General features: G+C 49.7%; 1 protein-coding gene across 2 annotated transcripts in view; it reads right to left on the bottom strand.

Moving 5' to 3' along the window:
• Positions 1–23,707, bottom strand: part of LOC135879325 (cytochrome P450 26B1) — a 31,697-nt gene extending 7,990 nt beyond the window's left edge. Inside the window, exons 1-3 of one of the 2 annotated variants that reach the window (XM_065405273.1) lie at positions 23,504–23,707; positions 19,363–19,587; positions 2,230–2,505 (exon numbers count right to left, since the gene is read on the bottom strand). In XM_065405273.1, the coding sequence (XP_065261345.1) occupies positions 2,230–2,505; positions 19,363–19,587; positions 23,504–23,707 (705 nt within the window). The remainder of the gene's footprint in view (positions 1–2,229; positions 2,506–19,362; positions 19,588–23,503) is intronic. The other variant, XM_065405274.1, reaches the window with a different exon arrangement.
• Positions 23,708–25,956: the final 2,249 nt, after the last annotated feature.

Below are 25,956 nucleotides of genomic sequence, written 5' to 3'. Positions count from 1 at the left end.
TAAATGAGTGTTTGATTGGCCCACAATTAGTCAGTCACCAGAGGGAGAAATATAGATGGACAGTGGGACGGAAAACCTTTACTGACAAAAATCTGGGAATGGCTGCGTTACGCACCACGGATGGAAGCTGCATGGGTCATTCCAAACTCATGGGTAGCGTCAGCGCTAGAGATTGGACTATTGGCAGCTGGCCCAGTGGGCTAGAACCAATGCAAACACAAATGGCTCATCGTGCCCACGTTAGCCAGGCTAACCTGGTCCAGAACCACTGCCAGGTACGTCCCTGTTCCATGCTAGAACTGAGTTGTAAAGCCCGCTGGGGATCTATTGCCAGCGTGGCTTCTGGGAGACTTCTAAAGGCCAATGGTGCATCGTGACATAGCAAGAGGCGTATTTTGGAACCGTTTGTGCTGTTCCACCAGTGACCTATGCGCTAATTCAAAGAGGAATTAATTCATGGAAGCCCTATACCCTGTGCTATGCAAGAGGTCAGACTAGGTCTATGACTTGTATCCACATTGTTACTATCTAGGGGCAGGATCTGTTGAAAGAAGGCCTGTATTTGGCATAGGAATACCCTGTTGCAGACAAGTACTAGGCATGTACGTACCCAGTTCAAACCACTTGTATGCATGGACACAAATTGTTTTACAAGCATGCTGGAAGGAACAAACAGCTCTTAGAACAATACAATTCTCTATTGCAGACAAGGTTATGCCAATCAAATCCTTATTGTACCCCCCAACCAGCCTGAGCTCTGAATGCGCCACATGACACACAAACTAGCTATTTGGGGAATGCTAGAGAGTCTTAAAAAAAAATACTGGGACTGTTTCTTGTAACCTCCTCGCCTATAAAGCAGGTGCCTTAGTTACCACGATTCCAATGAAATGTCAGACTTCAATGCCGCAGCATCACTAGATACAGAAAACCTGCCACTTTTGCAGGGCTGGATCTTGCATTTGGGGAGGAAACATTTCTGAGGAAGGTTTATTTGTTTTTTTTTAAAGACAACTGTTGGAAGTTGCTCATCCTAGAAAATCCTAGAAAAATCAGTCCTGGGCAAAAGTCTCTTTGACATGAGTGGCATAACTCCAGATTTACCCCAGTGCAGACGAAGGCCCCAAATATGCAAGATTCCACAAAAGTCTAACTGGCACCACCGTACGAAGGTTGTGTTTTAAAGTGAGAGCCACAACAATTATCCCCAATGTTTGCCCCCCCTCTCTCCCCACTCCTTGTCCCACAAATCTTTAGGAAACTTTACCTCAAAGGAATGTATCCAATTCCTCTGAAGGAGTTCTCTTCCCAAGAACCCAATCGAATTCCCAAACTAGCTCTCTCACTGAAAGAGTCTAAGCTTTGCAATGGCGCTGTGCTCTTATCTAGTGTTTTTTCTGCAGAGAATCTGAAAAGTGCTTTAAAAGGCAGGTTGACGTCTGTATCCCCAAGTTTAGGGCAGGTCGGAAAATGAGAACTATTGCAATGAATTTCGAGAAAAATGAAGAATTTTCATTGCTTTCTAAAGTTTCTGGGCTTTAGTTTTTGAAAACCGATTTTTTTCCCCCTCAGTGTTTCATTCAAAGACTGGGAAGAAGCTAGAAATTAGGAAAAGGCCATTTTTTTCAGTTGATGGATCCGTTCTATCCCTTTTCCACAGGGGAAAAGGCGGGGCAGAGCGAGGTCAAAGGACATGCACTCGGACAATAATGGCAAAGTCACCCGTCAAAATAACCAGAAAAGCCACCACCTTATCCTCCTTTATATTGAGCTGTACAGCTCCTAGCACAAGGGAACCTTGATTGGCATTCCTAGGCGCTAGCGTAATATATAGATTAACAAGGAAAGCCAAGCATAGGATCTCAGGCCCCTGCCCACTGGACCTCACTGCCTTCTCCTTCAAGGCCAGAAATTTCTGGTTTCTTCCCACCTCCACCATCTAAGTGTGGCCCTCATCACTGCAGTATCTGAGTGCCTCCCAATCATTAATAGATTTTATTCTTGACACCCCTGTGTGATGGGGGCTATTATCCCCCATTTACAGATGGGGAACTGAGGCACAGTGACTTGCCCAGGGGCACATAGGAAGCCTGTGGCAGAGCCAGGAATTCAACCCAGGTCTCCTGAGTACCACTTCAGTGCCAGATCCACTAGACCATCCTTCCAAGCGATGCTCAGTGTCGCTAGCTCAATGTCATGGCCATACGCAGTGCTAGAGGAGCCCCTTACCCGCCTGTAGCCACTGAAGGGCAGATCCACGGGCAGCGAGAAGACGTTCTCCACAAACTGCTGGTAGACCTCGAAGAGTCGGGTGAGCTCCTCATCAGAGATGCAGAAGCCCAGCAGGACACGGATGGCCATGCGGAAGGTGAGCTTCTGCGCCTCGTAATAGACGTTGATGGGCTCCGGGGTGCTGCTCCACATCCGGAGAGTATCCTGGATCACCAGCTGGATCTTCGGGAGGTAACTCTCCAGAGCTTCGTGGCTGAAGATTTTGGAGAATACCTGCAATACAAACCATACATAGACAGAGATGAACCCAAGGTCTTCCAGCCTTCCCTAATAGCCAAGTATTGCTTGCGTTAAATGGTGTCTAAGGGCACCAGTGGAGAGCAAGGATCACATTATGCTAGATGTTGTGCAGACAAGCAGTATTACAAGATCCCGGCCCCAGAATGCTCACAGTCTAAATAAGCAAGTCGGCAAAGGGTGGGAGGGAAAATGACTTCCCCAAGGTCACTGAGTAGGTCAGTGGCAGAGCCAGGAAGACAACCCAGTCCAGTGTCCAATTCCACAGCTCGCGAAAGACCCTCCAACAATAAACCAGCACATGGGCAACCCTACAATCACCAACTAGTATGCCAAGCCTCAGCGCTCAGGAGTGACCCTACAATAACAAAGCAGCATGTGAACAACCCTACAATAACAAACCAGTGAGAGAGAGAGGAAAGTCTATGTCAACAGACAGCATTCTTCTAAACTCTGCAATTGAGCCTGCTCCCCCTTCTGCTACAGGGCCTGTATTATTGTGCGAGGACCCCAGCAATGCAAGGAATGTTCTCTGCTCTCTCCCCGCATCCCTTCCCCTCTGCTATAATCCCAGTTGGCTAACTCCACAGCACACGCTTTCATTCTGACCCCCCCGCCCCGTCTCCCAGAGTGCATGGGTGGAAAAGCGCTGTTTGTTTACTTTTTATTAACTCTCACCCACGCTGCCACGCTCCGGGCCTCCAGGAACCGAGAAAACAAAATAAAATCAAGCCCCCATAGAGGGAAGCGTGCGCCAAGGTAAAGGTCAGACGAGACGGCGCAACCTCCTCCAGCTCCTGCCGAGGAGATGAGAGGGCTTGCCGGGAGGGAGGAAGGGAGAGGCGGGTCCCCATTTTATCAAATTTAAAAAAAGAAAAACCCCAGCCAAAGCCCCTCCACGAACGTAACCTTTCAAGCTGTAAATGTGAGAATTTCCCCCGCAGTCAGCACTGGAAGGGAAAGGTAACATTTTCCTGGCCGTGACCCTGCATTGCTAATGCTCGGCGTCGCTCGCTGGAGTTTGTTTGGTGAAATAACACCCCTGGCCCTTTAAAGCCTGGCCCTGGAGACTCAACAATCGCTGGTTCATAAAGTGCTCCAGTCCCTACACGTACTGACCTTCACGCAGCGCGCTGGGCGATAAGAGGGGCTTTTCGCTAGGAGCAAAGAAAGAAATGAAGGAAGAGCCCACGGGGCCAGCAGGCTTTGTGGCTGTTAATAAAAAATATTCTCCAGCCAAGAGCCGGCGGGGGAGGAGGAAAAGCAGACAGGGGGATGAGAAAGAGCCGAAAAGGGCAAGAGAAATGGATTGATCTTGTCCTGCTTTCTGGAGCGTGGAGCCTGCCTGGCCCATGGCACTTTGGCTTAGTCTATTTTTAAGCCCTGGAAAGAGACGTGTGTGGGTGGGTAAGACACATTTCTAAAAACCATAGCTAGTAAACCTGACAACACAGCAGCCCCGCCAAGCCCAGCCGCCAAGCTCCCCCCCCCCCCCCCCCCGAGATCCCCGAATGCCCGGGCTGCACCAAACGAAGACGAGGCCTCCCCCCGTTCATGCTCCTCCAAGATCCACCTGGGCCAGGGCAAGCAGGGAGGGAAAAGAAATAAACAAGCGTAGGCCGGTTCCAGTAGCTGGGAAAGAGACATTTCCCTGGTGGCCGTGACCGGGACATCGGGCTTTGATACGGCGCCAGGTGCAGAAATGTTGGCGTCTCTTAGTGATTGTTGGCACTCGGAGCCCAGGCGCTACTGCGCGGTGGAAACCTCTGCCACCATAATGCAGAAGGGGAAAGAGGGGTGTATTTCTGCCTTCCCCGCCTGGTACCGCAGACAAATTGCTAGAGCTGCTGAAGGAACCCCCAGGGAGAACAACCAGTGACAAGGGTGGCCTGGCAGATGCCAAAGGTTCAACCCCCAGGCTCCTTCTCTTGAAAGAAGCTCAAGCGATCTTGGTTCTTCGTGATGTTGTGTTGAGGGAGAGTAGATTTGGTAAAGCGGGATATGGCCCAGCAGCACGGGCCTGGGCATCAGGAACTTCTGAACCCAAATCTCCAGCTGTTGCATACAAGCAACTCCCCTAGAATCAGTCCCTGATTCTGACACTGATGCTTTACGAGAGCTCGGACAAAACATTTAACCTTCCCCGTGCCTCAGTTTTCCCCCATCTGAAACACGGGACTGATACGGCATTGAATGAGCTGGGGTTCAGGCTCCAGACTGGGACTCCGGACACCTGGGTTCAAGTCCCTGCTCCACCACAGACTTCTTGTGTGACTGTAGGCAAGTCACTTAATCTCTCTGTGCCTCCATTCCCCATCTGTAAAATGGGGATAATGACACTTCCTTCCTACCACCTTTTTCTCCTGTTTTGCCTATTTAGATTTTAACCTCTTCAAAGCTGGGACTGTCTCTTACCCTGTCTTTGTGCAGCCCCCAGCACAATGGAACCCTGATCTCAGCTGGGGCCTCTAGTTGCTACTGGTGTGCAAGCAATAAACCACAACAGTGTGTGTGTGTTACTGCACACCACTGCCCTTTCCTGGGTGGAATCAGGACTGCTGATTGCTCAGGACTGCTGAGCTGTGTGCCATAGTCCCCTTACTGTGCCTGTGGATGCATGATTCTCCTGCAGGGAGCATGTGCTTTGGAGCAGGAACCCCCAGTTCTACCCTGGGGGTCATCGTGAAGCTGCAAGTGATCATGGTTGTGCGGCGCGGTGGGAGGGTTAATGTCCCTTTGAAGGCGAAGAGTGCCGTCCAGAGCGCTCAGCACTATTGCGGAAGATGGCTATTTGTATAGCTGCCTCCGTCCTACAGCCGCCAAAAGTACTTTTCAAACCCTAGCCCTTCAAGGGATCCCTTCTATTTCACCACCACCGGCAGGCTGGCTAGCGACGCGGAGCGACACTGCTGCGAGTCCTTCCCATGTTCCATTGGTCCGTGGCCCGTGTACCATAAGATAGGGCGCAGCACAAAAACAGACTCACTGGTACCTTCGTTAGCCACCCTGGCAAGCAGACCAATGGATTATAGAGACAACTCCCCGCACACCTACAGGGTAGGTTCGAGGCACATTGGTGGGGTAGTGGATGAGGGAAGCTACCCCGACCACTGTCCATGCTGTACCTATTCTCTTGCATACACAATACCCCCCACCCCCAATCAACTACGGTCATGGCAACTCACTAAGCAGCCAATATGCAAGGCGTTCTCTCCAGTGCCCCAGGGACGTCTGTCTGTATAAGAAGCAAGCTAGGTAGAACTGGATGCCTGGTGCAGGGGAAGGCACCCCCAGACCCGAAAGCACACTGGGCAATAAGAGAGGTGTGAATGCCGGAACATAGGGATGGCCAGACTGGCTCAGATCCAAGGTCCGTCTAGCCCAGTATCCCGTCTCTGACAGTGGCCAGCGCCAGCTGCTTCAGAGGAAGGTAACCTGGCAAGAGGCAGCTGTGGGATCCTCTGCTCCCAGAGCACAGCCCCAAGCGCCTGGAGAAGAGGGACTGATGTTGTCATTGAGCCCCGAGAGCTGTGCAAATTCCTGGGGCTCTAAAAGCGATTTGTGCCAGAAAATGAAAAAAAAAACAAAAAAACACAAAAATACACCCCGCCCCCGCGCAAACACCCCGCCACCCATCACCTGCCAAAGAGATAGGGAGGCTTAGTCTAGGGATCCCTTCCCAACTCTGAGGAGAGGGTAGGTGGCTACTCTGACGCTCAGAGAGTTGCTCCATTGTCAGAACTGGAAGCCCACCTCCCCCGCCTACCGCTCTCTTCTTACGTATGTCGCCTCTTTGTCTCCCAGCAGCTAGAGCCAGGATAGACCCGCTGAGTCTTGTCTAGCCCGTCTTGCTGCCAACTAGGGTCTGTTCCCTGTTGTACAAGATGGCCCGTACCCAGCACCTCCTAGCTCCAAGGAAGTTTGGCTGGCTGGCCCAGCCGCTCCCTAACCCTGGGTATATCAGGATTCACTTGCACTGAGATTTATCATGGGCTCACCTCCAATGCGTTTAGACTCAGTATTCACACCTACGCCTCGAACAGCTCCCGCTTAGACCTCTGTAACCAACCACCCTGGCTCCTTAAAATACTTCATCTCCGTCCCCCCTCAAGCCTCTTCTCTCAAAACTAAATAATCCCACTTGCCAATGTGTTCTTCTGTACATTCCCCTCCCTGGTCTGGCCTGGCCCCCTTTCCAACTCCCCAAGAACGCTCCAATGCAATGGAGCGGCTTCCCGGTTGCAAGGGGGATTCAGTCCCAACAGGTCTCTCCTTCGCAAACGCATCCCTTCCTGCTTATAGACTAAAATCCCTGCGCCCTCTAGTGAACATTTGCCGAATAGCTCTGGTCTTCTAGTCTAGGGAGTCAGGAGGGAAGGGAGGAAGGGAAGGTTAAAGCACAGAAGGGAAGGGGAGGCAAAGGAGCCTCCTTTTTCTGAATTAACAGCAAAAGCTTCCTGACAGCAAGACCTTATTAGGCTGCAGGATGGTCGCCCAAGGAAAGGGGAGAAACCCCCTTTGCAGAGTCATTTAAAGTTAGACTAGACAGGCCCCCGAGGCCCGGTCTGTAGGGAACAGTCCTGCACTGCCAGGGAAAACCAGACTGGCTGACCGGATCTATAACGTTCTATGGCTGATATGAGACTCACCCAGGCCCTGCCTGATTCTCCACTTAGGGTGACCAGATAGCAAGTGTGAAAAATCGGGACAGGGTGTGGGGGGCAATAGGCACCTATATAAGACAAAGCCCTGAATATCAGGACTGTCCCTATAAAATCAGGACCTCTGGTCACATTATCCCCACCTGGAATCCACACCTTAGTCAGGAGGTACATACATCACTGGGTTTTAGACCCAGATTTATTCCCCTTCCTTGTGCTACACAGGTCTGCTGTGATCCTTGTGGCTTGTTAGTCAAAAGCTGACTCTGGAGTCAGAGGGGATAGAAAAATGCATACTCCTCAAAGAAATTACTTACCCCCCACACACGCATGCACCCTTTCGCCCACGAATCAGAAAGAGAGCCCACCATCCAGAATGCGGATTAGCCGACCCTGTCTGGAAACTTCCGAATACACCTCTTCTTGCAACAAAAACAGGATATTTAAGGATTTATGGTTATCCTAAGGCAGAAAATTCTTGCCCGGTGTCTCAGCTCCCTGGATCCACAGAGAGTTCCAGCTACGCGTGACAATGAGAGGTGCCTCTTCCCTGTCTGATGTGAACCCCACAGACCTATTGCATTTCAGCTATTCCCTGAGGCACACCAGAGAGGAGAAGCAGCATCCCTGTATACGCCTTTGGCTCATCCCCACAGTGTTTTCATGGACAGTTATCTTGTTTGAAAGAGGTTTGGTTTAGGGGGAGTTTAGTGCATGCACGGTTTCTTTTCAGGCCCTGAAAACGAAACCCTCCATTTATCCGGTGCCAGTACAGCTCTCATCACACTGCCCACTCCAACGTGCCTCGACCCTGGCCTCTCGGAATGGGTGAGATGCTCAGTCTCCATGGCCCATTCAGTTCCTGACCTCAGCTATTGCTGACGCCGATGGAGAGTTTGACAACACGGACACCTGTCCAGCAGGATCCGGATTGAGATCCATGAGATTGATTTCACATTGGCCACTCAACAGCCATCTGGCAGTCACTACAGACCTGTGTGGGACTCGAACCAGCGACCGAGTGGCAATAGGCTTCCTGATTTCACCACCACTAGGCCCAGAGTTGCTCTCTTCCTGCTGCTCAACCCCAAAGAGGAGGGAACAAAGACTGTTAATGAAAAGCCCCATAGGAAGAGGACTGGCCTCTATGCCCTTTGAGAACAGGCCTCTGGAACATGGCTGTCCCATGAGTGGTGACTCAGTGCTCCCTGGACATGACCAGAGTCCATCAGACTCGCCCCTGCAATGTTTGGAGCGGGATGCCAGCTAGGACAGGTTCGTATTCCCTGCCTCCCCTGAGTTGTTGGTCCAGCCCTAGAAAATGAATACGCTAATAGCACGTTAACACAACACTCTCTGTTGAGCGCCAAAGGTGACTTTGGCTGCAGTGGTTGTCTCTCAGCTACTTTAATTATCAGCCGCTGCTCTCAGCATGAGCCCAGGAAACACCAAACAGTTTCTAAACCTTGACAGGAGAGGTTTATTCACCTCAGTCAAGGGCTAGACAAGTATTTGCTCCAACCCTGCCTTCCCAATTGTAGCCACATGATAGAGGATGTCCTCCTTCCTCCAAAGCATCAGTGCTTGGCCACAGCCAGAGGCAGGATACCCGACTTGATGGCTCAATGGCCTTGCAAAGCTTATGTACCCATATTTTTGGATCTGGCTGCCTGGCTCACGAGCAGGAGGGTTTATGGAATGGAAGGGAAAACAAAGTAAGATGCTGCCAGGCGCTGAGAAGTCACAGACAAGGCCACCAAAGAAAAATACTTGAAAAATACTTTTTCAGCTGCTATTTTTACACTTGGTAATGTACGTAAATGGGCTTCTTCATTTCACACACACACACACACACACACACACACAGCAAAGATACGAGGCTGATCGCTGCCTTTCCGGCGCTCTAAAAGCCATCTGTGCTGTGCAAGAGGTAAAGAGCCTCTGGCGGGAATATCATTGAACAAGACGGATGCCATGTGCCACATGCAGAAATTGACTAGTAGCCTTTTAGAGTGGCCCTTCCCATCCCCCATTCCCATCTTCCTCAGTGGCATATTGTCATCAATTGGCAAATACATTGTTGGAGGGATTTACGGCCTCTTGAGAGATAATTGGTAAGGTGGAAGCTAAGAATCTGAACTACATGGAGTTTTCTCATCAAAGCCCAGCATTCTCTAAACTGTGGGGCTGTGCACAGCCTGCCAGTGGGGTGTGTAATGCAGAAATTTCTCCCGGTGGAGGATGAGAGAGCAGTGAATCCGGTTGCAGTAGGGACCTCAAGTGACAGGTCAAAGCCAAAGAGGTTGCTGTCGGCCTCAAAGGACCATTACTGGAAACTCGAGTTGGTTGGAAAATTTTTGAGAGAACAGTTTTCCATCGGAAAGTGCCACGTCATCGGAACGGAAATGTTTTGCAGGAATGCATCGGTGGTAATTAAATTTTTGGCGGGAAAAATGTTAAATGCATCATTCCAACTTTACCTTGTTTCAATTCAATTTGTCTCCATTTATTTTGTTTCTGCTTTGATATTCTATTAAAATTAAAATGTTGATACTATACTAGAGCTATATATTACAAATATACATAAATATTGTATATTGTAATATAACGTTTCAACACAACTGCCACAAAACAGTTCAATGTTAACAAAACAAAATGTTTTGATAGTTTCAAACTGAATTTTTTTCAGAATTTTCATTTTGTGGGAAAAATTGGGGGGGGGGGGGTTGGTCCAATTCGGAATGAAAACAAATGAATGGACATTTCCAATTTCCGATCAGCTGTCCTGAAAACCCACTGCTTCCTTGGTTCTGAAGACTAAGGACTTCCTCCAAAGCCCATTCAAACCAATGGGAGCCTTTCCACTATTTCAGCGAACTGTCGATCAGGCCTTAATAACATAGGTCATTTTTTTCCAAGCGTTCGTCAGAAATGGGGACTGGCTGCCTTATGGGGACCAGGATACAAAGCCTTAAACCTACATGGCAGCAGCGACCAAATGCTATTACCCATCCAAAGGGTGTTCATTAGATGCAATGAGGGGAGCTCTCTCATCTCTGTCCAATCCCGGTCTGTCATGTTTTACATCCCAACCTCCCCCTAATCCTCCCCTCTGGCTCAGTGACCATGGGAGCCTGAAGTCTCCCGCGAAGCACATTACCAAGCCAGCATGTAGGGAGAAGTGCCCCTAACCCTGCCTGTGCTGTACAAGTGTAGCAAGAGCACCAAGAAATCAAAGCCTTTCCCTACGTCCAATAAGTCACAATATTACCAGGGCCCTAACCTCACTCAGCAACATGGGTTCTATTTTAATCCCCTCTTGAACCTTCAACATATATCCTTGGTGGAGTCAGTGACCCGCACTGGTATGGGCCACCGGGCGATACAGCTGCAGGGACACCTGTGGCCGGAAAAGCTAAATTAGCTCACACACTGATCCCCAGTCGAGAACTGCTGCTCAGCTAACAAGGAGCCCGGGGCCCCCGGCCCAGATGGATCATTTGATTTTTTTTTCCATGGGGAGTTTCTGAGACTCCAGGCTAGGCTTGGAGTGGCAGAGAATCCCATTAAGTGTATTTGGGAAGGATAATAGCCAACGTCCCTCTGTCCATTGCCCTTGTAGTAGGTTAGGAGGATCCAACCCTGGGAAAATAGCTGTTGTGTGATGCAATCTGGCCCATTCTAAAGGCAGAATAAATGTGCTCTTATGAGTACCAGGCAGGGATGGGTTAGCAGGATCCAAAGATGAGGGTGACTCCATCAGAGACGGGGACATCACCCCAGCCCTGCCTTCAGCTTTGTTGTCTGAATCTTCAAGTGGGAGAGGAAAGTTCCCAAGAGCTACATCCAACACATCCCTGGCAATTACCATATTTATCCCAGTGCTTAAACACTCTTCAATTTCCATCGATAATTAAGGTTCCCTCGTTTTCAGTGGTATTCCCTTGGCCCTTTGCACAGGTGTAAAGAACAGTGCAAGGTGCAAGGCAGCAGAGAATAATGCAACTAGAAGTAACCGCATGAAAGTAAGAGCAGGAAAATGGAAGCAGAATCACAAGAAAAACTGCCTAGACAGCAAGATTCCTTGGACTGGAAGAGCACTCAGATACCAGAGCAATGAGTGGGATAATACAACCTAAATAGAATCGGTAGTTGAGACACTTAGAAGTGGAGGATGGATTAGATCATTTAAAGTTGCTACCCAATCTCTGTGATTCGTACATGGCGTTCTATACTCCCTGCCCTGCTCTGTTGCAGTACACTGTTGAACCACTGCTATGTTGCACCCCAGAGATGGTTGTGTTTCCAGGGTAGGCAAAGAGCATTTGGGGTAAAGCACTACCTTAAATTTCTAGATGTCTCAGAGGACATCTGGCATCTTTGGATGATAGTAATAATAATACCCAGCTCTCGTATAGCGCTTTTCATTAGCAGATGTCAAAGCGCTTTACAAAGGAGATCAGTATCCTTATTCCCATTTTACAGATGGGGAAATGGAGGAACAGAGAAGGGAAGTCACTTGCCCAAGCTGGTTAAACAGGGCTCTAGTGGAAGGTGGAGGAAGGCAAGGTGGCCTGCTTAGAAAAGCCTATGCTCCCAGGATATCTGTACGATTGCTAGTGTATGACCAAAGGGATTGCACTGTAAAACATCCTTAAAGCTTGCAAGGCATTTCAGGATGAAAGGTGTTATGAAAATGCAAAATATTATAGGAGGCAGCATATCCACACGGGTGTTTTTTGTTAAAGCTCTTGGAGTTACCCTGGATTTTCTCTGAGAGTCAGATCCGGTCTAAACTCAGGGAGCCAGCCTCAGTGACAATCTCTCAGTCGGGACATGATCCTGCACAGCGGGAGTCTTTCCACTGACTCCAATGGGCTTTGCATCAGGCCCTTTGCATGTGAACTAAAACTCATTGGGCCAGATCCCCTAATGGTGCAAAGTGGCGTAGGTCTACTGATGTGCCAGCTGAAAAGTCCGTGGAGCCCTGCTGATTCACACCAGCTGAGGATCTGGCCCCATTGGCTCAGGACGGAGGAGATGGTTTCCTTTCCGCCATATGATTTATACTCCATGGCAACACGGGCGAAAAGGTTCAATGGTAAACGTAAAATATTTTAAGAAGTTGGATCAGGGCTTTCATGATGTGAAAAGGTACCTTCCCGCCCCCCACCCTTTGCCCCTGCCCACAGCAGCTGGTTTGTATTTGGTTGTAAATTTATGGCCCCTTTTGTGTTCTTAATCCTCTCGCAAACTATATTAAAGCCTCAGACCTTTCTACTTGGTGCTAATAAGCTCAACACTTGTATGCCTCCGAGGCAGAACATTAACTGTGGTGTGGTAATGAATGCTGTAGTTTCGGACACTGGAGCAGTGAGACAAAGCAGGCCACTTGGCTTATGCCACAGTTTGCTTCCTCCAGAACTCCCAGGGTCTGGGACTTGGGGGGATGGGGAGGGGTTTAAGCCAGCTGTGTCTGTTTTTAGGACTGCCATGCTGGAACAGACCAAGAGTCTATCTAAACTAGGATCCTGTTATCAATACTGAATGTTTCAGAAGAAGGTGTTACCCTTCACCCCATACACACACCATAATGCAACTACCTGTACAATACTATCCCATGCAAGAGAAAATTCCTTCCTGACCCCAATTGGATGACCTGTCTATGCCCTGAAGCATAAGAGCTGAGAGCCTTCCAATTTTTTTTTTTTTTTGCTAGCCAAGTTTGGCTGCAGAAACTATTATTATTCATAGAAGCGTGTGATTCATGTTACTTGCATTTCCTTATTGGTCATTCACATTTTACAAAGCACAAACCCATTTCCCCTAAACCCCACCACACAGCAGATTTTTCTCCTCATCTCTTACAGGTAAATATGGATTTCAGGTCATGTCCTCCCAGGACCCAAATCCTTTGCCAACCCTAAAATACATAGGGCCAGATTCTACTTTAGCATATGCTGGTATAAATCCAGAGCAACTGCATTCACTTCAGTGGAGTTGTCCGGGTGTAAATGAGAATAGAATTCAGTCCATAATATTTAACTATTTAAATATATAATAGTGCCCTCTCTACATGGCATGTAGGATACAGCATTCAGTTCTGAGTGGTTAGGAACCGGAGAGGGGCCAATACATTAAGGGGAATTGAGTGAAGCGTAACAAAAATGAGCAAGGGGCTGATTTATTAGAAGCCTCGGAACAGCGTGAATGTCTGCAGTGAGGATGACCAAGATTGGGGTATGACATCAGTCTGACAAGTACTTCAGAGACTGAATTGGGGTAACACCAAAGAGAGAGAAGAATTGTTTAGGGTGATCTAAGAAGGGATAGCCCCAGGGATAAGACTGAGCAAAGGAAAAATCATAGGCTAAATATCCGGCAGACATGTGTGGAACTGTTCAAGGGCAGGAACTCCTATCAACTGAGGAGCTGATTTTAAAAAGCGATCAGCACCCGGGATTTCAGTGGGAGAGACAGGTGCTCAACCACTATGAAAAATCAGGTCCTTAGACAAATGTATTGTACTGCAGGGCACAATCCCGTACTGGCAGAGGGATGCAAGAGCGGAACCCAGAGCAGCGCGTCTTCGCCTACTATGCAGACAGCGTATGATTTCGGGAAAGGGGTGTCTCATGCTTAGACTGTCAGCAATTTAGAGCAGGGGCTGTTCTTTTGTTCTGGGTTTGTCCAATGCCTAGCACAATGGGGCCCTGGTCCATGACTGCGGCTCTGAGAAGCTACGATAATACAAATAACAAACAACAACATTATAACGGCATCGCCTCGCTGGGTAAACTAGCGCCTGTATTTGTGACAGCTGGAGTGTTTTCTGTGCCTGATCACACACCCTAGCAGGAGGGAGCCTCGGCTGCAGTAGCTATTTTCAGTCTCATGCGCTCGGTTTGAAGTGGCAGGCTGTATATTTACAAGCTCCCTCCATGTGGGTGCATGGGGTTGGTGCTAGTTTGCTCCATAAGCCCAAAGCTGGAAATGGTTTTTTCAAAGCCAGCTAACGTTCTTCTCTAACTTCAGTGTAAACCCTGTGATCCAACCACAGTAACAACCGCTAGGTACATATTGATCTGGGGCTTCCAGTGCTTGCAAATGTTCTTATCCCTCGGTTTCATCTTGGGCCAAGGATGAAGCCACCTTTGATGATATCAGCCATAAACAGATATGATTGCTTAAATGTGCAGTCCTACCAAGGAGACTGCATGCAGCTCCTTTCTCACCTTTCCACCCCAGCCCCTGAGCTGTTTGGTTCTGGAGCAAAGCGGTTCTTTAGCCACAGATGCACACTCCAATAAAGACTGACGAGTTAATTTCCCAAAGGCAAGCTTTCTCCAGTTTATATTCACTTGGACAACCACATGCGGAGGAGTTTTAATAAACAGAGGAGGGGAAAGCCGTGAGCTGCCATAGCTACAGACTTTTTAATACAGCGTAATAGGAATACTTTGTTCTTCTTTAGCACCTTTCATCCCAGGATCACAAAGCCCTCTACAAATGTTAAGAGATTAAAGCCTCAAGCACAGAGAAGTCAAGTGATTTGTCCAAGATCACAGGCTGTGGCGAAAACCTAGATCTCCTGATCCAAGAGTCCATGGCAAAGCTAGGACTAGAAGTACCTAATCGTCCAAGCTCCCAGATCCTGGTTCTAACCCCTACTCCACAGTAGCTCTGCTTCACCTCAAACATTCTCATTGCATGAGACGTTTTGACCTGGAATGGACAAAGCGATGGAGATGAATACTGCAGAGAACAATCATCCTTCATTTCGCTCTCCACTGGGGAGAGACTAGATGATGTAAAACATCATCTTCTGTCGATAAGGCATAGGAGAAAACCTGCCACATGGCCTAGGCTGTTAAAGTTGTCCTAAGTATATGACTTCCACTTCCTCACATGCCCTGAAGCACATTCTTGCTAACACTCCCTTCAACACCAATAGCAGGATGAGAAGAGTTAGAAATTAATAATAATAATAATAACTGCAAAACAAATAGCAGCTTTGGATCGAGACTGCTTTATCCAAAAGAAACCTGAGACTACCATCTGTGGCAGGGCACCTGACCTGATAGGACCTTGGGCTGGTCATCGTCTTGTCTACACCAGCCAGAGTACAGAGATACAGCCAAGAACAAAATGATCTTTGTTTTCTTCGTATTTGAAACATGTTTGTCTGATTTCCAAGGGAGTAACTTACTTAGAACTGCCTCCCATCCAGGGCAAGGACATGCTTGTGTGCATGGAAAAGAATGATTCAAGTGACTGCCAGGTAAATAGTTGCACTTGGGCACACACCAGATGCTGACATTCAAGAAAACAATAATTGAGAGGAAAGCTGACCAGGGAAGGCAAGGGAACCAGACTAAGTTTTTTCAAAGGAAACTGATCCAGCAAGCTTAATCTATTGGTACAACAGTAAATGTTGCTGAAAGAGAAAACTTAACAGTCACCACAGAAAAATACCTCAATAAAAATGGTTAGCATCTAAAAATGTCTCTCATTCTCCCTTCCCATCCCCCATGCCCCTAATCCTTGAAGGTAGCTTGTGTTTATTTATGATGTCAGCCAGAATTCAAATGGAAGGTAGGCGTAGACTAGCTGAGGAAACAGCGTATAGGGTTCGGATGACACCAAAATCTTATTCGATTTCAGCTCCGCTCAAGTCAAAATTTTGTGAGAATATTTGGTGTCATGAGGTTCTGGCCACATTCTAATTGGAAAATAGGCCCCCGAGTTTTGGATCAGACATGGAACCAAACCATGTGGGCTGGGGTTTTCAGATTGGGGGATTCGGATCTTAACATGCCGTCCCTTTCCACACTCACAAAACTTGGCCTGCATCTAGGGGATGTTGTTCCCCCTCGGTAAAAATAAAGTAACTGGTTTAATGAGTCGAGAGAAAGTAAAGGCATAGGATGGAAAACTCCCCTTGTGAAATGCTTATCATTCAAGTTCTGATGTCAGCACCTTGGTGTTCAGTTGAGGTACAAATCATTAGTAAACCTGAAGTGCTCTATAGACAGGTGTGAAGACCTTTTAAGTGTATTCCCTTTCCATTACCTCATTCCCATAACCTACTCTCTTCCCCCACTCCTCTATTTTTTTTCCTGAGGTCTAAACTTCATGGTTTTATTAAAGCTTCCACCTACTGAGATTTCAACCAAAGGTCCTCAGCTCCCCCTTGTTTGCAATAAAAAAGAAACATCTTTCCTTCCCTGAGGGAAACAAAAAAATATTTACATGGACCTTCGAGTAATTGTTTGACTCTGCCCCCTTCCTCAATAGGAAACTTGAGGGAGCTGAAATTGCAGGCTTCAGCACAGCTCGGTTTCCTTCCTGCAGCCGTCCCAAAGTTAGCATCGCTTTTTTCAGCATTGTATAACCAGGCCTCCTCTCCTCTCCCTCAAGCAGCCCAAGCTACGCCCCCATCATAGAGGGAGCAGGGTCATCTCTTTTGTGTGCAGTATCACACCCACCTCCTGACACTACAATGGGGCGCATTGCTATATACTAAAAAAAACCCACAACAAATCAAATTTGCAAACTGGAATCCAATACAATGAATTCTATTAAATTCTCTGTAGGTTCTTATACTGTGCTCATCACTGGAGTGTCCGAGCATCTTCCAATAGCGCATTAAGAGATGGGATTAAAATCTCTCATCTTCTCCCCAGGGGGATAAACGTGCATGGTAGAGTGTTTTGTTTTGGTAGGGTGTTCCCCCGCCCCAACACACACACACAGCCTGCTTTGTGTTTATGTTAGAGAAGGCAAGGTCAATGAACCATTATGGGTCTTCAGTATGCAACAGTATACCTGGGTCCATTCAGCATGCAGCAGTATTGTGAGATAATGGTTACAGTCTTATATGTTTTGTGTCTCTTATTCTACTGTCCAAATGAAAGAAAGCTCAGAAAAAGCCTATTTTCTGGTGAGAATCAAAGGGTACATGGGGGAACCAATTGCCCCTCTGTAATCTAGGCAATCCACAATACAAATACCTGGAGGTCAGGCCACCATCTCATGCTAATGCAGTGCGTTATGGGCCCGAATGCAGGGCCGGCTCCAGGCACCAGCCCACCAAGCTTGTGCTTGGGGCGGCACCTGGAGGGGGGCAGCGCGGCGCTCCGGCCGCCGGGGAGAGCGGGGCCACAGCCGGGCTCGCCGCCCTGCCCCCTACGCTCTGGCCGCCGGGGGGAGAGCCGAGCCCCAGCCGGGGCTCGCCGCCCTCTCGCCGCCCTGCCCCCGGCGCTCTGGCCGCCGGGGGGAGAGCCGAGCCCCAGCCGGGGCTCGCCGCCCTCTCGCCGCCCTGCCCCCGGCGCTCTGGCCGCCGGGGAGAGAGCCGAGCCCCAGCCGGGGCTCGCCGACCTCTCCCCGCCCTGCCCCCGGCACTCTGGCCGCCGGGGGGAGAGTGGTGCCCCCGCCGGGGCTTGCCGCCCTCCCCCCGGGGCTCCAGCCGCCCTCCCCCCCGGTGCCCTCCCCCCGGCCGCCGGGGGGAGAGGGGGGGCTCGCCGCCCTCCCCCCCGGGGCTCCGGCCGCCCTCCCTCCCCCCCCCCCCCCCCGTGGGGGGGGGGGCGGCGGCGGCCGGAGGCTTTTTTGCCTGGGGCGGCAAAAAAGCCAGAGCCGGCCCTGCCCGAATGCCAGTGTTTGTCTGCTAACACCCAGATCTTGCCATGAGCTCTGTGTGGGCCCCTGGGTGCAGAAATTCTGCCTGCAAGGAACGCATTGCAGGATTGGTGCCTGGGACTGTAATCTCTAGGGAGGAGCAAATGCTGCGATCCTGATCTCTGTTACTCCAGAGTAATTCTCCTGAAGGCAATGGTTCCCTACAGTGTATATTCTAAGAATTGCCCTTTCCTCTGTGCTTAGATCAGATGTATTATTATGAGAGAGCTGTTAGCATGCTGGGCAATGCATAGGTCGCAGAGGAAGACAGAGGGACAGGTGCTGCTCTCAAGTTACCCTGGGGGTTAGGTCAGTGAATCAGAATCTGAAGTCAGTCCTACAGCATCGGATTTCAACCCTTCCTGACTGAGATCAGAATCTAGCCCTAGGAGGTCGCCTGCGTTCAGTGCAATGCCCGGCATGCTGATGAAGCTCTATAAAGAAAACCAGAGCCCAGCACAGGGGAAAGCAGGAGACTGCTGGAAACGCACTGTAAGGAACCAGTGGGTGCTGGCTGGAAACTACCGTTCTGCGCCTTTGAAATAACAACGTCATTGATCACTAATGAGGCTGTCTCTCCCCTTGCATTCACAGGGACAGGGACAGCCTCCCCCGCCCCCGGCACAGCCCTGGCGTTGCCCTTTTAAGAGGGGAGCTGATGGACAGAACTCGATCGGTTTTCAGGTGACTGCGGTTCAAGTCACACGTGCCACCGGCTGCAATTGGGGAAGGGAAGCCCCAGAAGGGAGGGGGGATGTGCCGCACTCTGTCCTCCCCAGTCTCTCTCCCGCCCCCTCCGCCGCCTCCCCACGACAGACCCATAGCAAGTCGATGGATAAATCCAGAAGCGCTGAGGAGCCCGAATTTCCTCCCCACCCCCCATCCCTCCCTGGGCTGAGCTCGACCAGCAGCAGCGCCCTCTTAGCAGTCGAGCTTGGAGCTCGGCCGGGCGGTCCCTCGTGTGCTGAGCCCCTCGGTGATCGCCCTTCTCCCGGCGGGTATGCAGAGCTGCGGGGAAGCCCGCACCAGCCGGCTGCCAGCCCTCACCCCCACCCGGGCCCGCTCGCATCTCTCCATCGCCCTTTTAAATTCTTGAAAGGACTCGCGGGGCTGCCGGCAGCGTTCGGAATTTCGAACGCTCGCCCTGCCGCGTTCCATTATCCGAACGCTGCGACTCTGCTGGGGGCACCCACGTGCCGGGGGGGGGGAGCGGCCCGACCCGCAGGGGACCCAGGGTCACAAGTTTGCTGCCCTGCCCAGGAGCTGGGGGTGGGCAGTCCCCGTGCTCCCCTCTCCCCCTTCTGTGGCGGAGCAGGGACCCAGCTCCCGGGGGGCGGGGGAGCTCTGGGACAGGGGCCCACTCGCCTGGTTGGGGCACCCCGGGGGTTGAGAGTGGGGGAGGCATTAAGCTCGCTGCCGCCGGGAGTGGGGGGTACCCTAGTCTCCCTCCCTCCCCCCAAGCTGCTCGCTGTGGGGTGAGGGCCCCGCCCCTTACCTTTCTCTTGTGCCTGTGGATGTCCCCGATGGAGTTGGCCACCGTGTTGGGTCCAAGAAGCATCCTGGTGCTCCGGGGCCACTCCGTGCTCACCAGGTGGTGCTCTCCCATCAGGATCTTCCGCACGTTCTCGGCCCCGGTCACCCGGATTAAGGGGCGTCCCAGCAAGTGAGTCTTAAAGACGTTGCCATATTTCTCCCTCCTGGACGATTGGAAGCAGGATCCCTAGGACAGACACACACACACACACACTGAGCCTGGGGACAGACAATCACTTATGGGCACCGACTTTGATCCCTAAGGACAGGCACCTTTATTGAGATCTCTGCGACTTTTACTTAAAGCCGGGGAGGGGGTCAAAATGTTAGTAAAGGAGTGGGGGGCTCCTCTCTTTTCTCACCGCGTCCCCCCACTTCCCTCACGCTCCCGCTTGAGGTGGCAGACGGGGAATGCCCTAAAAGGCACTCCTTGGGATTTCCCAGCGCTGTGATGAGGAGGGGGGGTCGTGCAGTGCACTGGCTTTTCCAATATTAGGGGCCCAGCCAGGAAAATGTATCCCTGTCGAAACCTCCCTCTCCGTTTAAAGATCCCGGAAAATATTGTGGAGGGGAAAATAGATGATGAGCCTGCAGTGTGGCACCCACCCCAGTGACCTTTGATTCACCCCCAATGGGAGGGTGAAGGCTCCTTTAACCCCAATCAAAGAAACTTGTTCCAAGACCATCCCTGTACTTTGCAGCCCCTCAGGAGCTATGGCCACTAGCCAGTGGCTAATAACAGAAGCCACTGATCCCACAAGCTCCCCGTTGGATTTATGATGAAACGCATTGAAAAGCAGTTTAAAAGGGAAAAAATATGCTACTGTCGTTGCACCGCATAACAGGGAGGAATGCTAACTGGCTGCTGTGCAGGGGAGACACAGAACTAGACGGATGCCAAGCAGGTCTTGGGCGCGGTCTGGAGAGAAGTTGGGGGAAAGAAGGTGGACTTGGGGGGAGGGGGCTCCCTTTTCTGGGGCGTCAGACCCACCGGACCGAGGTCCTCGATGTGTGCGAAAGGTCAGCGAGGAGAGACAGCATCGTTTAGCGGGAGGCAATGGGTCAGCGATGCGGGAAAGTGATGATTTGACGGAGGTTTGGACGTGGGTTACTGGGATGGGTTGAGTAATGTGAAACCAATAGGGCGTGTGATTCTATCCCAGCAAGACTCGGGGGCAGTCTGGCTGGATTGGGTAATGACTGGCATTAAGGTGCATATAACCAATGCTAGTAAAATGATCTCGAGCAACAGGCGGTTGGGAAATACCTTGGTTGGTGGGGGGCAGGAAGGGGGGGTATAGACTGAGACAGCCTGGTGGAATGAACGTATCTATCTAGACACGGTTTTGCATAGCTGCGTGAAATCAAGTATCCTTAAAACTTATCAGGTTGGACTATCAGGGGTGTTGCCGGCTCCCATCAAGCTTGGAGGAAGAGGTCGTGTTTGTCACCTTCATACACACAAGTTCCCTGGATCATCAGGCTAATTTGGAGAACTCGCCTCTTGTCCACACCCCGTCATTGAGTGAAGTGCTGGACCCTGGGCGATAGAGAGGCATTGTTTTCTCTGCCTGGCGCCCTAATGAAGTTAGGGAGTCCTCCTATTACTAATCTTATCCACTACCTCCCGACAAGAAACGTACTGAGCTCTTGGCGTCGAGTTCCTACCCCCTTGCCAATGAATGCACAAACTTTACTTAAAGTACCGTGATAGCGAATAGCACGAACACTGGTTGTAAGTTGCTCGGTCCCCAACACAGGTAGATCTGTTTCATGCTACTCTTCTCTGTCTGCAAGGGTGAATTAATGACCAAGTCTTCCAATGAGGGCGGATTTAATGGACCAAGGATTTATCCCATAAAGAACAATTCATTCAGGAAACCAAAATAACTGACTGCCCCCTTTCAGTTTCATAACATACCAAAGCTTTAAAACTTTTCATGAAATCTGAATTACTTTTAAAGGGTGTAATTGTCTTGGGCTAAGTCAGTCTGCAGATTCTGGAGTTTTAATAACTTTTCCACATGCGCGGAGGTTCTTTTGTCATAGAAAAGGGGCACAAGGAGGCCAAAAAAAATTGACACTACCCCCCCCCCCGAAAAAAACCAGAAAGTTTGTGAGAAACTATCAAGTTTGCAAAAGGAGCTTCCCCTTTAAATACAATCGCTTGGAAGAAAAAGTTCCAATCTACGCTTAACCATTGTAGCTACACAAACTGAAGTGATGTTTGGGGGGGGGTGTGTGTTTATTTTTAAACAAAAGCGCGGTTGTGAATTTTCGATGTTTCAGGTGACCCTGTTTCTTGATCTGCGTAAATATAATTAAAGTGCTTTTTGTGGCATTAATAAAGAGTTATTTGTACAGCATTTCCACTCCAGCACAAAGGCCACCTTTATGTGGTAGGAGTTTCGAGTGGAGTCCAATTTATACAACATTTTGTATTTTTAGCCCTGGACTCTGTTTGGATGGAGCCTGTGGAAAGGGAGAACCCTTTTCTGGTCCCCCTGTAAAAATCTGATAAATTTCTTTAAAAAATAAAGCACTATTGAGACCGTGCAGTTAACTCTTTGGCTGCTGCCAGAAGGTTGGCGCTCTCCTCTTTTACAAGTCGGCTGGCGTGGAAAGAGAGGGTCTCTGGCTGGGTGTTCCCAGAGTTTGTTTTGATTCTGTAACTTGTTATGGCTAGAAATGTTGGGGTCCAAGGGGGAGGGAAAGGTGCTACCGGCATGCACACACACCAGCCCGATGCATTTTATGTCTTGTTAGCACCGAAATGTGCGAGGGGAGGAATCCGCTCAGAAACCAAGAACGTGTAAACCGGTGTAGCCTCCTCTTCCCAAACCAACCAATGAAATCTGACCTTTGCTCGTTAGAGCATCCTTAAAATAATACATTTGCTAATTCCAGGCGGGTTCCCTCCTAAACCAGTCGAAATGTATTTAACCGGAGTGGTGAATGAAAGCGACCGATTTGTGCATCGAACAGCCTGGATATTGAATTGAGATAGTCTGGACACTTCAGAGCGCTCGTTATTGACAACAGATTGTACTGTGTTTTCACAGGGTATTGGGGATTGTTCGCTAATAACCAGCCATGCTTCATCAGTACCGCTAAAAGTTAGTTCTCGGACCAGCACACACCGTCATCCGGTGGTGACTGTATCCAGGTCTTTCGGTCTGGGGGTGATCAAATTCCACAAAACGCTGTTCAGCCTTTAACAAGGCTAATCCCGGGTTAATCTAACGATTACCTACAAATGCTTCCCACTCCAGTGGATCTGAGTTACACTGTTTATACATCTAATCTAATCTATGGCAACAACTGCAAATCAGAATCACTTCCCTTCTATCGCTCCTGAATCGACAGTCACTGAGTTTTAAACCAGCAACCCCGCTGACGGGGGGTCGGGATTCGCTTTGATTCCTCCAGGGTGTACTCTGACTTTCAGAAAGGAGCTGATTTTACCTGGCTGACTAATGTAAATCTGTCCTAGCCTTAAAGGGGCAATGCACCCACTTGGGTAATTTTCGCTCCCAGGCTGGCTTGCAACGGAATTCTAAGAGGTACCCCTCGGGGCAGAACCATGCCCACATGGTGACCCCAGTCCCTGGCGATGATGCGGACCTTTCTGAAGTCTTAAAAGTTCACAGTTCACCCAGCCATCTGCTTGGGCAAAGGGGATCATTTGTAAAGGAGACTCGCTGTTTTTTAGTGGCCAATAAAACACAATTTCAACGGTCCAGATTTTTTTGCCTCCTCGAGCAGTAAATGGTCCCGATTCTTAAATGCACGATGCTATTTCAATGAATGCAATTCCTGACCGGCCTGAGATTTGAGGAGGAAAGCCCAGACAACACTCAGCAGCTCAGAGCAATCCGCTTGCCATGGACTTAAAGTGTTGCAAATCGATAGGCTTCCATTCAGCTCCTCGCTCTGCTTTGAAAACGAACCCCCCCCCCCACACACACACACACACACACACACCACAGAATAAAAGTGCCTCTGAAATCTTCCCCCTGCTCCTGCGAGAATGCATGATGCAATCCCACTGGTGCAAACCAACTGTCCCAGCCCACCTTAAATGAAGGAAGGGGAATCCTTACCTGGAGCAGCCAGTGGAACGTTTCTCCGATTAAGGGGAATCCCATAGACCCTTTAGGGATCGGTAACTTGCAGCTTTTGTCCCGAGTGGCTGCCCAGCGCAGCTGCCACAGCTGTTGGGACACTGCCAAGAGCAGAGTCAATGATACCAGGCATGCAGCAAGGGTAGCCAGCGCAGAAACCAGATCAAAACTTTCGAAAAGCATATTTGGAAGGAGAAGGAGGAGGGAGGGGGGGAAACAACCCAAACCCTCTGAAATGCACCACACACAGGCACAAAAAGGCAAATAAAAAGTCACCCACTGTAGCGCTTCATAGAAGGTGAGCTCAGAGCAGGGAAGGGGGAGGAGATCAGAATTTGGGGGGTGGGGTAGGGAGGTGTCTGGTTCTCTTCCCCCCACCACCAGCAGCAAAATAAGATTCCCCTCACTGAAAACTTTTAAAGTAAACTTTTACAGAGCACACAGCCAAAAAGAAAAAAAAAACAACCCACAAACTCGGTGTGTGCAATCAAATTAAAAAAAAATTAGAAGAAGAAGAAAAAAACCCTATGCAAATGCTATAGGTCTCTTTGCTGCCAATGCAAGCCAGAAAAATATAGCATCTATCTATATCGTGAAATAATTCAGCAAAGCTCTGGAGAGATGGAGCAGGAATTAAATATATAAATAAATAGAGAGAGAGAGTTATAGAGCTATATATAGGCTGGTTATTGTAAGCCCTAGACTTTTCTCCACTGGATTGCTGTAAAGAGGGAGGTTTGGTTGTTAAATCCTCTCTCAATGTGAGTTTGAGTAAAAAAGAAAGTCAATGTGTGTGTTTATATAGAGGCAGGGAGGCTGAGTAATGGGCAAGCAGCCAGCTGCTGGCTGCTTCCCCCCCACCCCCTTCACTTCAGAGGACTTTTTGGAGGCGGGGTGAACGTCTAGGCAGACCGGGCGCTGGAGCGTGCGAGGTTTGGCTTCAGTCCCAGAAAAGAGACAGCCAGGGAGGGTTGTAGAAGGATCAAACTGAGTTTTTCATTTTCCTGTCTGCTGGAATCCACACCTACAACAAGGAGATAAACAAACAAGCGCTCAGCCATGTGGGGGCATCTTTCCCAGCCCTGGGCTGTTGCAGCAGCTTTCACCTGGAAAGGGGCGAGGGGGGGGGGGGTGACTGGGGCATCACCCCTGTTTGCAGCCACTTGTGTTTATTACTTCACTGATTTTATTTTTGAATGAGATTTTTCTTTCCACGGTGTCTCATTGACACACACCCTGCCGCAGCAAGAGGCGAGCCCAGGAGGAGCTCTACAATTGATTTACACCAGTGTCTCTGGAGATCAGCCAGCTTCCCCACTCCCCCCAAAGACTTTAAAATTACTCGACAAAATAATCTCCGGTTCCGATCCGACTTTCTTGTTCTGCATTAGCAGCCCGTGCGCTTTCACTGGGGCAAAAGGCTGAAGGGAAGGTGTGTTTGAAAAGACACCGCTGCATTTTATATAGAACTGAAGTTTTGCCATCCCAGTTCGAGGGAGGCTGTCAAACTGTGTTGCTCTCCTTTGATTCCTCCTACATAGAATAGTTATTGTTATCAAGAGTCTCTCCCAGCCCCCACCCCTCACCACACCCAAAGTTTGCTCCCCACACACCAGGGAAAGGTATTCTCCAAGGGTCAGGGCTGGGTAGTTAAAGGCAGATTTGCAAAGAATTTGCTTCAGATTACAGGGAAAACAAAAGTTCATTGACGCCCCCCCCCCCCCCCAGCTGGTTTGAGTCTGGTGGATAGTGGGGCTCAGACATGGATGTAGCTCTCTCCCCCCCTTTCTCTGTCTCATTGTCCTGATGATTTTGTTTTCTCTGAGTCAATGGCACCAGAGCCAAGGGTGAGTGTGTCAGCAGAGCGCCTAAAGGACTGGCTCTCATTTGCTGCCCTGAATGCACTTCTAGCTCGGAGCATGGACTAGGAGAGACGCTCAACTCTCTCCCCCACCCTCTCTAGTCCTGCCCTCTTCAGAGCTGAATTGTAGGTCTTGGCTCCCATCGCTTGGCGCCTCGCGGTTCACTCTTTGCCCTGTAACCCCACCTGGTGGACAGTTTGGATAGTGCATGGCTTCGAACAGCAGGTGAATGCAGAAAAGAAGAGCGCATCTTTTCATTCTGCCTTCAAAGGGGGTTTCGTTTGAATGCTAAAGGACTTAGGAAACCAGGCGATCTCTTTTCCCCTCTCTCCCTCCTGTCCACTTTTCATTTCTATCGGTGGTGCCTATTCAGCCACTGCTAAAGTATCTCTCGTTTTAAAAAATATATCAATCTGTGCAAACAGCTGGAGAATTTTATTCGCGGGTTCTAAAGGATGCCTATGCAGTAGGTTGTTGGAGGTAACATCAGATCCTCCACACCCCTGACCTATCAGTTCTTTGCAGCACCTACTATCCAAATGTAGGGGTCAGAACTAGAAACAGATCCCT

This window comes from Emys orbicularis, chromosome 5 (assembly GCF_028017835.1).
Source record: "Emys orbicularis isolate rEmyOrb1 chromosome 5, rEmyOrb1.hap1, whole genome shotgun sequence".
Classification (NCBI taxonomy): Eukaryota; Metazoa; Chordata; order Testudines; family Emydidae; genus Emys; species Emys orbicularis.
Note: the sequence above shows the minus strand (reverse complement) of the source record. Positions and strands in the feature narration are given on the sequence as shown.